The following is a 13,041-nucleotide window of genomic DNA, read 5'->3' on the forward strand; positions in this document are numbered from 1 at the left end:
GCAGGGAACAGTTTAGGAGCTGGCTTTGATGGGCCAGAGAACAAGTACTGGGAAACCCCACACTCTGTGTTATCAAAGCTTCTGTCCCGGCTCTGGGCCAGACCTGCACCTTCCCTCCAGGGAAATCCCTACCTCTCCATGTCCTTCCTATAAATGGGGAGGACAGTGCCGGCCAATTTGCAGATGCACCCTGGGCAGTCACTCAGAAAAAGATACGGAACACTTTAAAATCACTCAGTGCTATAGAAAAGCTTCACAATAATCATGCAAAATGCCATGGCAACAGAAAATACATCGCTACTGAAAATAGCAAAAGGAAGGCAGGATGCCCTCTAGGTTCATTTCTATCTTCCTAGGGCCCTGCCCCCTCATCTCAGGACTATCGGGTGTGTCTTCGTTTTGTTTGTCTTTTAAACCTTACCATTACCAGTGAAAAAGCATCTTTCTCCAATGTGGATTTTATCTTCTACCATTTCCAAAATTCTAGCTTGGCTTCCTACTGCCCCTTTAATATAATAACTTACACTTTCTTATCATCGGTTAAGAGACTTTCTCATTCCGCAATCAACTGTCCCCAAGTGTCTGGGCTTATGTCAAGGACCAAGCTTTCTCCTTTGTGTTGTATTCCATGGGATACTAGAAGAGGGCTCTGCACACAATGAGCTCAACGTTCTTCACTATAAGATGAAAGAAATGGAAGGATGCCTCCAAGGCCCGGCAGCACTGAGCTAGACCACAGCATGTAAATGGTATCAGGTACTCCAATAATGACTACGAAGGCAAGTCTCTGCCTCAAAGAAAAAAGATACTAATCTTTGGATCATGAAACAGAGAAATATACCCCAGCAGGGCGGTAGGGACTCTGGATTATCAAGATGGTGGGGTCATTACCCACCCCCCGAAAAAAGTCTCAAGCCCCAAAACACTGCATGGGGTTGTTACAATTCTGTGCAGCTGTTTAAGGCACCAACCATCCGACCAGTAGGAGATTCTCCCAGAGACCTTCTATGTTTATGCCATATTTTACTTACTTTAGAAAACCTATGTGAACATGAGGAAAACTGCCTTATTTCCACAGTAAAGTCTTCGTCATTGGTGTCATCTTCTTCCTCAGTCTCCATATGATGGTACTTCTCTGACCGCGCTGCAGGGAAATGTTTGGAAACAGTTCCAATTATTCAGATTTTCAGCTTTTAATTTAGATATTTTAATTACGAGTCTTTATATCAAAGCAGCATTATGTTTCAGAACCCATGCGTTCAAGACTGGTAGGTACTACCAAAAGCAGAGCTGATTTTCTACAAAGTAAAGGCCAAATCATGTTTTACGTCAGATAATGCACGTACTATCAAAATAACTCGTGTCATCTTCGGATTCCAGTTGGGGAATGAATTCTGCCTTCTGTCTCAGCAAACTGTTCCAGTCTAAGGAACGGAAGAATCGATGCTGTTTGACTTCATACGCACCACCTTGGGGTAGGGAGTGGAGGGGAAGGACAGAGGGAAACGTGTTAAATGATCCTCCCAGCAAAGGTAAGAATCGGTTTCAAAGAACAACCAAAAAAAAAAGAAAAACAAAAAAAAGTTCTATCAAGAGAGAATTAAAGAAGTCAGAGAAATCTTTTTCATTCTACAACAAAAACCTCCAAAAATTCTTCCATAATTTATCAGCAGGAGATTTGATTTTGCTAACAGCAGTTGCTACCGCACAGTTTTTCTTTGTTAATTCTTCCATGACTTCCTCTATTTTTCAAAGGTTAATGTGGCCACTTAAAATCCCATTGTGATGAACCTGGGGACGTGGACACACACTGGCCCAAAGCAGACTTGCTCATTACAAACCCCCAAAAAACCTAAGAAGGTGCAAAATGTGTTCATGCAATATTCCCTCTGGAGGTAAGGTTTCAATAAAGATGAAATTTCCCTAAATAGTATATAACGGTTAACATTTGATTTTATTGGATTGCTCATTAACATTGGTAGGAATTATATTCTGTGGACTATAGATTCTTAAGTAAGAATATTACTCAGCCATAATAAGAAATGAAATCGAGTTATTTGTAGTGAGGTGGATGGACCTAGAGACTGTCATACAGAGTGAAGTAAGTCAGAAAGAGAAAAACAAATACCGTATGCTAACACATATATATGGAATCTAAAAAAAAAAAAAAAAGGTTCTGAAGAACCTAAGGGCAGGACAGGAATAAAGACGCAGACATAGAGAATGGACTGGAGGACACGGGGAGGGGGAAGGGTAAACTGGGATGAAGTGAGAGAGTGGCATGGACATATCTACACTACCAAATGTAAAATAGATAGCTAGTGGGAAGCAGCCGCATAGCACAGGGAGATCAGCTCGGTGCTTTGTGACCACCTAGAGGGGTGGGATAGGGAGGATGGGAGGGAGACGCAAGAGGGAGGGGATATGGGGATATATGTATATGTATAGCTGATTCATTTTGTTATAAAGCAGAAACTAACACACCATTGTAAGGCAATTATACTCCAATAAAGGTGTTAAAAATAAATAAATTAAATTAAAGAAAGGAGAAAAAGAAAAAGAAACTGGCAAACTGTTTGATAGATTTATAATGCATGTGATGAACATCTATCACAATCCCTAGGTTTCTTTTTGCCAAGTTAGCATTACAGCACAGTTCAGTGAAACAATATTTTTAATTCACTTCATGATTTTAAAGAGAGATTTTGCAAGGGCAGGCCCCATCAAAATATTACACTATCTCTCACGTAAAGAGAAGAAGGTACACATTTTATTAAATCCCAGCATGAAAATCAGACCCCCGCCCTGCCACCAACATGCACACTATTGATGGGGGAGATAAGGAAGAATCAATCTTCAAACAATTCCAGAAAGAGAGATTTCTTGCAAGACTGGTGCCAGGGTCTAATCAGCCTCCCTACCAGGAGATGCCCCTCAATGTGTGTTGCAAATGCCTCTTTAATACAGCTGTCACTCATGCTTCTCGCCCTGTCCTCAGTGGGGTACAAAAGGAATAGGATGAGAAATTGAATCTGAATGAAAAATGGGCTTGGATCTTGGGGCTGGCGAGCTGTCTGTAAAAAGACATGGCTCTGTCCCCACTGGGCCCCATGAGCACCAGGGGCAGGCTGGCTAGAGCTCTAAACCCAGCCAGGGGAAACCGGTGTTCTGAAGGCAATGGAACAGAGAGAAAAAAACAAAGTGGAAAAATCACCCCCCAAAAGGGAGAATGGGTTCTTTACAAAGTATTTGATTAGCATCTTCATATAGAACTCCAGCCAGGCTTTTTCCGTGTTTATAGCACAATACTCAAGTCTGATGTTGATCCCAACAGCAATAGCATTAGCAGCTGTGATTTGAGGGACAACTTTGACTAGTATTACACTAGATGCTAGAGGAAATTGCTTCTTTTAATTAAACCACTGAAAGTAACCCCACGAAGTAGGTATTGTCAACTCCGTTTTTGGATGGGGAAAGTAAATAAGCGGTAAAGCATACTGGACCAAGATTACTAGGTGAGTAAGGGTTAGAGGGGTTGAGCTGAGGTCTGTCTAAAAACACCCAGGTCCATCCTCAGTGCCACAGCGCCACAGGCCATATAAGGGGGAGTTTGGAATCTACCCTGCCATCTTTCTCACGTCAGTTTACAAATGGATTCTCGACTGCCGATCCTGGGGAACACAGCCAAACAGCCAATTCCCCAGCACCTCTGGCCAGTCCAACCCCAGTCTCCAGGTATCCTGGTTCTCTTCTATCCCAATCAACATCCTCAAACACAGCTGCCAGGGACATTTTCTTCCAGTGATCTTTTCCTGGAGAAGTTAAAAGGGCTTAAATATTTATCTATCCAACTCCCTCACTGTGCCAGCGACACTGAGGTCCAAAGAGTCAAGCCCTACTTAGTGGCCCACCATGCACTATCCAGCGATGACTATGACTTCACCTGCCACAGCAAAGGACAGCTCTGACACGCCCAGGTCATTCAACTTTACCCAGAAAAGCATAGTTCTTTAGACCCAAAGGCTCGAAAGACACTTCCAGACAATATCCGGAGTTTTTGCTCCCCGACCTGCTAACCTTTGGGACCCACCCACGTCGGTGAGAGCATTCGCTTCCTCTTTGTGATGAGTGCCAAATGGGTCCTCCCCAAGGAGCCCCAGCCCACTGGCGACCCAGTGCACAGCTCTCACCCTTTGGCCTTTGTGCCCCACTGAGAAGCAGTTGCTTCTCACTGGGTCATGTTTCTCATGCACTTTTGGAGAGATGGGGAGCAAAAGAATGAAATGGACACACTGGGGAAAAATTAACTCTGGGCTAAACCGTTGGTATGATATAGATGATGGCTTTACGAGCCAAATACAAATCATCAGACACAGGAACTCATGCACATGTCAGCTCTCACTGTAAGAATTCACCAGGAAGGGAAGGGAAAGTGACTATTTCTTGAGCTCCTGTTATGCACTAGGTTAATGTACCGGATACCTTCATAAACATGCCTGCGCTCAATCCTCACAATAATCCCTCGAGGTGTGTAGCATGCCCATTTCCATAGATTAGGAAACTGAGACTCCTGGCAATAAAGAAATGACTCACAACCTCCCAGCTGGCTCATGGGTGGGAGTCAGTCACATCTGAGCAGCTCTCAAGTCCAGTGAACCTGGCTGCCACTCAACACTCCGCAAGTTCAACAGTCGAGTTCAAGTACGACAAGGTCCCAAATTGCAAGTTATGCTTTGGCACTAATGTTCTCCTTTGAGTTTTCCTCTCCCTTCATAGACGCTTCTTAAACATCCATTATGTTCTTCACACTCCTTTTCTCAGTCTCTCTAGTCTCTCGGGCAAATGCGCACTTGCACATTTTCACGGTGCATTATTTTGCCCGCTAAATATGCATTAAATCCAAAATGCTGTCATTGGAAGCAGCATGGCAAGCCTGCGAGATTCTCAGCCTCATTCTCCGGGCCCTACTGGGACCTGTCATGTTGGACCTGCCTGTTTGACAAGCTCTCCTTGACAATGCTAAGAGCTTGGGCAGGGTCTTTTAAATGTCTCTTTTGAGCTTCTGCTAGAAGATTTGTTTCTCAATCTGTCAAACCCTGAAAAGACCAAAAGCAGCGGTCAAGCAGAAAATGTGCAGAGATAACTTGCAGCGTATAATCTGTAAGCATGGATGTACTGACCACCCTCATAGCCCTGTCTTGTTAAGTAAAGCCGAATCAAGTGTCCACATATTCTTAAAGAGGACGGAAATGGGCAGAATACTAAGGAGGAAAACTCTCCAAAGTGACACACGAACACTGAAGGGAACTCTTTAGGGGGTGTGCTGATTCCAATATATTTTTAGTCCTACCTTAGGACAACACTCCCCCGGGACAGCTGATTAGGATATACAAATAGATACTTGTATTGTTGTAGGGCAATCTTAAAATGCCACTGTTTCTCATATTTGGCTCAAGCGAGTAAAATCACCCCTCAAAACGCTGCCCCACACAGAGCCTTGACACCCATTCTTGGACAGCTACTCTTATCTCTTGAACTATAAAGCAAATCTAACTGCAGGTCACAGACGGTGGGAAATAACCAGTTTGCTAGTCACTTCAGACAAGAGGAAAACCAAACAGGGCGACAAGAAATATAAAGGATTCTGTTCACAGAGTTCAGTCAGCCCAGAAGTAGGGGCACCACCGCAATTTCTAAATCTCATATGTCCAAAGGGGAAAGCAAGAGATTATATACACAGAAAAATAAAAATGATAATACCGCAGCAGTGTCACATCTGGTCCTAAGAGCCAGAGTCGATGATCTTTTATCCTCACAAAAATCCTGGGACACAGTGCTGCTATCAGCTCCATTTTATAGATGAGGAAGTAAGGCACACAAGGGAAAACAACCTGCTCTTGGTCACACAGCTGAGATTTAAACTCAGGCAATCTGACTCTGGAGTTTATCCCTTTAAGTCCCATTATATTGCCTTTCCTAGTTAAAGGCCCACTCGTCCACCGAAAAAGGCAAAAAACACATGGTATTCCAGTATGAAACTCAAAGGAGTTTTGCCAACTGAGTCCCGATTTTAAAACTTCTTGGGAATTCCCTAGCGGTCCAGTGGTTAGGATATGAGCTTTCACCGTTGTGGACCCGGGTCCGATCCCTCATTGGGGAACTGACAGACCACAAGCTGCATGGCACGGCCAAAAAAAAAAAACAAACCCAAAACTTCTTGGATTCTCTAATGCAGGGTCTTCAAGAGTTTTCTGTCGAGCCAGAAAGTTTAGGCCTTGTAGGTCATGCAGTTGTTCATGACTATTCGACTCCGCCAGAGTAGCATGAAGGCAGCCATAGACAGTATGTGACTGAACAGCATCGCTGTGTTTCAATAAAACTTTATTTACAAAATAAAGGTTGGGCCCAGGGGTTTTAATGCATCATCATAACCTCTAGGTAGCACAGCATTCCATACTTAAGCAAGAACTGAGCTCTCCAACTGGGGAAGCTGTGAGCAAAAGTGGAGAACAATATAAGATATATATTTGGAGCTACTGCAAATGATTTTGGCCTTGGAAAAGCTGGGTGAGAGAATGATCTCGTCAGTATTTTCCGATCTTTCTAGCAAAACCAGGTAGAATGAAACAGCTCAGAGTAAACAACCCATCAAGTCAACAATTTTCACTGATGAAAATTTTTATCGATACAGTGTACGTGTGTGGTGTGTGTTGTTTGTGTGTGTGCATGCGTGTATGTTATATGTGTTTATTATTTAGTCTCATCTAGATAAATTCACATACTGGGGTTGGCTAGAACTCTGGACTGGGATCTCTAAGTCTCTCTATTCAGAATATAAGGAAGAAAAGGAAAAAGAGCTGGCAAAAACAAAAAACTGGAGGCAGAACAGTCAGGAAAAATAATCAGCAAGAAATAAATCTACTCTCTCCTTAATCTTGAAAGTCAATGTTTTCTAATCCTCTTTCTTGGGCCATGGTGCGGATCAACCCCAGGCACTCATTTCCAATAATCAGTTCAGGTACCGATAACCTGTTTCAAAGCCAGCAGACAGTAACTGCTGGGTCAGATCCTTCTAGGAATCTATATATTTTACAACCCCAAACAAACAAACAAAAAAACCTCCACATCCCTAATCCTCTGTTTCAAACTGTTAAGATCCACACTTTTCAGGACAGAAGAGTTACATGTGCCCCTGAGGTTTTCTTCCAGAGACATTTTATTTGCTGAAACAAATTAAGAATAATTTCTGCTTTGCCAAAAAGAAGAAAAACAACAACAAAAGAAGACAAACAACGGCCACCAACCCTCTTAGCGTACCTACTACTCTGAATCAGGAAAAAAAAATCCAAAATGTTATTGTTATAACATATTGTAGTCATAGTCTACATCAAGCAACAGATGTTTCCTATGAAAACAACAAACAAAACAAAAACACAAACCTCTGAGTGCTCCACATTGACATTATTTCCTGCATATTAGCAAAATGAAAACGTATGTGCTCTAACCTGTTCCCAGTCTCTCCAGGGGATTCTGCCTGAGAAGCAAGGTAATCAGATCCTGGGCATCAGGTGGTGGCGCCTCATCCTTTTCAGGCCAGTTGATCTCATCTAAGAGGAAGAAAAGTAGTTTACGACTTCACTGCTGAAAGGCTGGTCCACGTCCCAACAGCGTGGACATCACCCGGGAGTTTGTTAGAAATGCAGAATGTCAGGCCCCACTCCAGACCTGCTGACTCAGAATCTGCATTTTTAACAAGACCTTCAGTTGATTCCTAGGCCCAGTCAAGTCCGAGAAGCACTGTTGCACAAGATATGAATAGCACAGCTGTCAACAAGGCAGGGAGAGAACACTTCAATGAGCAGTACCTCTCATCTGCCTTTTTGATTCACTTTTCTTTGGTAGAACTGGGTCACTGCTAATTGGTCCTCTAGTTATTAAGAGGGCTCAATATAGCGTAAACTCTGAACTTCTGTGTTTTAGGCGATCGCCCATCCAGGGATCATGGGGAGTCAGGGTTTCTCTTCTACCATCATCCTCAACTGAGAACCTGGCCACAGCCCCAGGGTTCTTCAGGTCCAAGAAGCAAAAAATAATTTTGTAAAAATAACCATTTCCAGAGAAAGGAAAGGTCAAAATGCTAAGACTGAAGAAGAAGAAAAAGAAGAAAAAAAAAAAAACGCCAAGGAATTGTAGTAATGGAAGTACTTAAAATCTGTCATAAATATTAGAATATGTTCTACATTCTAAAGGAGTTTGCCTGAAGATAGGTGTGCATGCTTGTGTGCATGGGAATGCAATAAAAACATGAGTTATTTCTGCATGTGCTTGCCTCTAGCTTCCTCTGCTGCAGTTTAAATCTGATTTGGAAAATAGAACATGAATATGCATCTGAGCCATAAGGCATCGGGAGAACAAAGCCAGCATTTGCTGCTTGTGTTAATTAAACAGTTGATTCCTTTTGCCATTCATCCTTGATATATCAGAAAACAGCCTAGTTATAAATCCATAAAGAGCTCAGATATTGTATAAAAGGGTTATACACTGCGGGCAACTCACAAATCTACTTTGTTAAAGTTTACAAATATGCCTGGCTCGCAAAATCAATGATGGAAAATAATGCTGTGATTAAGAGGCTCCTCATACCAAAAGGAATTGTCCCCCTATTTCCACTGTTGGACACTCTAAGCGCAGTCCAGAATGGACCAGAGGTAGGTGATGAAGATGTGAGTGATGACTGACAAACTTTGAGGAAGAGAGGCCTTTTTGATCTCTGCTCCAGGGAAACTTATAAAAACAGCAGGTAGGGTAGTAATAAAGCCTATTTAATTATCATTTAGTTTTGCCACAAGCCACACAACAATAGTTAGGGTCAGCTTGCAGGTTAAGATCTAAAGGTTACTGAATTTAAATGAAAGATGAACAGCTGTGAAGAAATAACATTACACCATAACAACTACCAATGAAATCATTAACAATCTGTGGATTAAATTTGCTTCCTCCCCATTCTCATTATTTATTATTTGGTAGACATTTGTTTTAGGGTTTATTACATTTTTGTTAATTTCTTCACTGTGCCAATAGCCATTTTTCCCATTTGTGTAAATGTTACCCATGTTAACCTTTTCTTCCCTGGTGCAACTTTCCTACTATGGAAAGGAAGACTGGACAGCAGTGAAATCATTTGCAAATCCCACACCAATTTCTTTTGCAGAAAAAGTACACCATAAAAATTGGTCACATTGCTAGTACATTTCCAAATTCCATGTTAACAAAACTTCCCCAGATCAATTCCCAACACAAATTGCTCTCTTGAGATTGTGAAAGTCAGTTATGTGCTATGATGAGTGAGCTCTTTTAATTCGTTGGCTAAACCCTTTGATAAAGGTTAACTTTTTAGTAAAAACAGTGATACTCCCCAGAATTACATTAAATAGCTGCTTCCCAACAGCGGCTTAGAGATAACTGCTGACAATATTTACCACTGATGACTTGTCCAAATAGCTCTTCTGGAGTGTCCCCAAAGAATGGCACGCATCCAACCAGAAATTCATAGAGGATAATCCCCATGGCCCACCAGTCTACCGGCTTCCCATAGCCCTGCCTCAGAATCACTTCTGGTGCAATGTATTCAGGTGTGCCACAGACCTAAAAGATGATTGCAATATCAGAATAATTAGAATATTAGACATGAATCAAAATGAGCAAGATGGCTAAATATCAATTATTTTGCCTAGAGTGCACCTGCTCAACCACATGGAACCACATGGACAAAGAATTTAAGAACAGTGATTCTAAGTCGGTATCTATCATACCAAAAGCAATGAATTACTTAAAATACCAAAACAAGCAAAGTTTAAAATGCTGCTCTAATGTGAAACTGTGTGTAATGTCTAATTTCAAATTTGAGTAGTTTTACTTACTTTACAAAAACATTTGTAATCCTTGGATTTAAAATAGTACTGCATTTTTTCGTCTGTCACTATCAGAGAGAGTTTTAGTATATATATGACTGAAATATATTCACATCCTGGTTACTTCATAAAAGCCTGACAGTTGAGATGTGTTCACCTTAAGTAACTGTACAATGAACAGATTGTGGGCACATGGTAATGAGGCATGCTTAAAGGGAAATGGGCCATGGCTCGGAGTTTGGCACCTGTGATTGTACAACGCATCATGAGTTTCATGAGGACTCTACTGAGACTCCCGAATTCCTTACGAAAACAGTTTTTCCATTTGTCTCTCTCACACTCTCACTTGTGTACAGTTAGATCGTTTGTCTTACTAATAGACCATAATGTCGAGGGAGGAATGTGGAGGGACCGACATTTCAAAGAGGCCCAGGGAGAAAAATGGAAGCAATTTGCGCTTTATTAAACGTAAGGCTTATATAGACATCTAAAGCCCCAGCACTAATGTCAAGATGGCCTAGGCGAGCTGATTCTGAATTCCACTGTCAACACTGCACTTTGTATTTCTCTCTGGAGCCAAACAGCACGCAAGCTTACCTGTTTGTCCAGGAACTCTCGAGCATCCTTCTCAATATGACCCTCATAAAGATTGGTAGTCATGCTCATTAGCCCCACCTTGGATAATCCAAAATCTGTCAGCTTTATGTGCCCCATGGAGGTGACCAGCAAACTGTGAAGCAGAAGGACATATATCACAACACTCACTTTGAAGCTCAGTTTTTGTTTTTACTTTTCTCCCTCCCACTGTGAATTGATAAGACTATGTAATATATAGGTATCAATCTTATCACAAAACCCAGCCTGCAAAGAGGTGAAGTCATACAAAGATGTTAAATATGTGTATCTGGAGGCTGAAAGTAATCCACAAGGGAAGGCCAGGGACCGGGCTCAGCCCATCTTCCTTGGAGATGTCACATACAGCATCATTTACAACTTGAAGCTCTCAGAAAAATTCAAGTATGGAACTCTGACACCTTTCCATTTCCAGAATAAGAAAAGAGCTGAGAAAGGGCTACTGATAATCCCACATCACACATCAGTAACTAACATAAGCAACCAATCCGTGATTCAAATGAGACAACAGATAAAGAACTTGGAAGAAAAATGTAGCATTGTTTCAGATTTCAACTTCTGGCTCGAACTTAAGTGTCTACTCACTAAGCACAAGACCTACATGTCTTATACACGCAAATAATTCACATTTGAAAGCTTTATGAATTTACAGTTAATTTTTTTTTCATTTTAAGTGGCAAAGAAAATTTTAATTATTTAAAAAATTAAAGGAGTAGAGGAATTAAAAAAAATAAAGCTATTGGAAGGATGCATGCCAAAATTCTAATAGCTGTCTTCGTTTGGGAATGTTGTGAATGAAGTTTTTTCTTTTTGTACTTCCCAAATTTTCTGTAATGAGCGTAAGTTAATTTTATAAAATTTTGGCACACTTAAAAGCTCTACATATTAATAAGAAATACTTCTAGAGGTGTCTCAGATTAGTGGAGAAAGCATGGAACATTTAATAAATGGTGTCAAGATGAATACCTAGTCATTTGGGGAAAAATAGTCTATCTGTATCTCAAATCAGACACCAAAATGAACTCCACATAGACTAAAAATTAAATAAAAAACTAAACAGAATATCAAGGATATCATCTTGGGGGAGAAAAAATTATCTAAGTATCATTCTAAACGCAGAAACTATCCAGAAAACAACTCATAGCATTCTATGTACCTATTATTTACATAATAAGAAAAACTAAAAATAAATTAACTAACCCTGGCTTAATACTCTTTTTTTGTTTGTTTGTTTCTTATAAGCTGCTATTGTAAACACCATAGCCTTTAAAAAGATTATACAAAAATCATCATGTATACCGCTAAAAATAACTCATTTGGGAACATTATGGGAGAATTTAAAAATGTACAAAGCAGCATTAAAAGAAAACATTTTTATAGACATAAACACTTTTGTATTGTGTGAAAAAAAAGACATATTTCATCAGTATACATACTTGTCTGGTTTCAAATCCCTATGTACAATTCCATAATTATGTAGATATTCCAAGGCCAGGACTGTCTCAGCAAAGTACATCCTGGCCATATCAACAGGGAGAGGACCCATGTTCTTCATTAAGGTAGCACAGTCACCTCCTATAAAACACAAGAAAAAGACTTAGCAGGTATAGTATCAGCTGGGATTAAAGACCGCCAGTTTAGACTGCAGAATTTCCAAGTAGAATGGTCTCTATCCATAGACATAGTCGATCGTGTTCGTAAGTGGAGACTGTGTTAAGTAATCATGTTTCTACTTATGATGTGGTGTGGAGAAAATACAGACTTTTATTTAAGAAGCGCTGCTCATGAGAGAGCAGATTTGGCCTGAAGTGAAACTAAATGTTGAAGAACTGATGATGTGTTTTAGGAACAGCGTGATGATTTAAAATAAACCATTTTAAAACATGGATTCTGGAATCAGGCTGCCTGAGTTCAAATTCCGGCTCTGACTCTTACAGGTGGGGGCATCTTAGGCAAGCTGGTCTTGGTTCTTTCAGCTGTAATATCAGGATATGAATAGTGTCATCCCTTTTATTGTGAGGATTAAATGAGGTAATCTGTGTAAAGAATTCAGGATGCTGTCAACACATATTAAACATGTGATAAATGTTAATTATTGTTGTTAAAATAACCGTAACAAAAGTTAATAAAGCAAAGTACTGGTGTGGTGAAAAGAACAATGGGTGGAAATCAGGCAAGTTATGTTTTTGTCCTGTATCTACCACTAAATATCTAGTGAAACCCCTTCTTGGGTTTCAGTTCATTCATCTGCAAAATGAAAACGATATTTAACAGTTCGTTAAGTTATAAGTTTTGGGATTGTGTTCAAAACAATCACAAGGGCTTAAATTAGATGCTTTGAAAATTGTTTTGGAGACTAGGATTGACATATATACACTAATATGTATAAAAGAGATAACTAATAAGAACCTGCTGTATAAAAAAATAAACTAAAATTTTTTAAAAAAAGAAAATTGTTTTGGCCCTTGCTTATCTATTCATTTTATTAGCTTTATTT

The 13,041-nt window shown here is 40.4% G+C and overlaps 1 protein-coding gene across 11 annotated transcripts in view; it reads right to left on the reverse strand.

The window, feature by feature from the left end:
• MAST4 (microtubule associated serine/threonine kinase family member 4) overlaps nucleotides 1–13,041 on the reverse strand; it is a 575,337-nt gene that overhangs the window by 25,768 nt on the left and 536,528 nt on the right. For all 11 annotated transcript variants that reach the window (XM_049707889.1, XM_004270764.4, XM_049707892.1 and 8 more), the window contains 6 exons: nucleotides 11,981–12,119; nucleotides 10,509–10,641; nucleotides 9,480–9,645; nucleotides 7,506–7,607; nucleotides 1,347–1,469; nucleotides 1,032–1,144 (listed from right to left, as the gene is read on the reverse strand). In XM_049707889.1, coding sequence (XP_049563846.1) covers nucleotides 1,032–1,144; nucleotides 1,347–1,469; nucleotides 7,506–7,607; nucleotides 9,480–9,645; nucleotides 10,509–10,641; nucleotides 11,981–12,119 — 776 coding nt within the window. The remainder of the gene's footprint in view (nucleotides 1–1,031; nucleotides 1,145–1,346; nucleotides 1,470–7,505; nucleotides 7,608–9,479; nucleotides 9,646–10,508; nucleotides 10,642–11,980; nucleotides 12,120–13,041) is intronic.

Source organism: Orcinus orca, chromosome 3 (assembly GCF_937001465.1).
Source record: "Orcinus orca chromosome 3, mOrcOrc1.1, whole genome shotgun sequence".
Lineage (NCBI taxonomy): Eukaryota > Metazoa > Chordata > Mammalia > Artiodactyla > Delphinidae > Orcinus > Orcinus orca.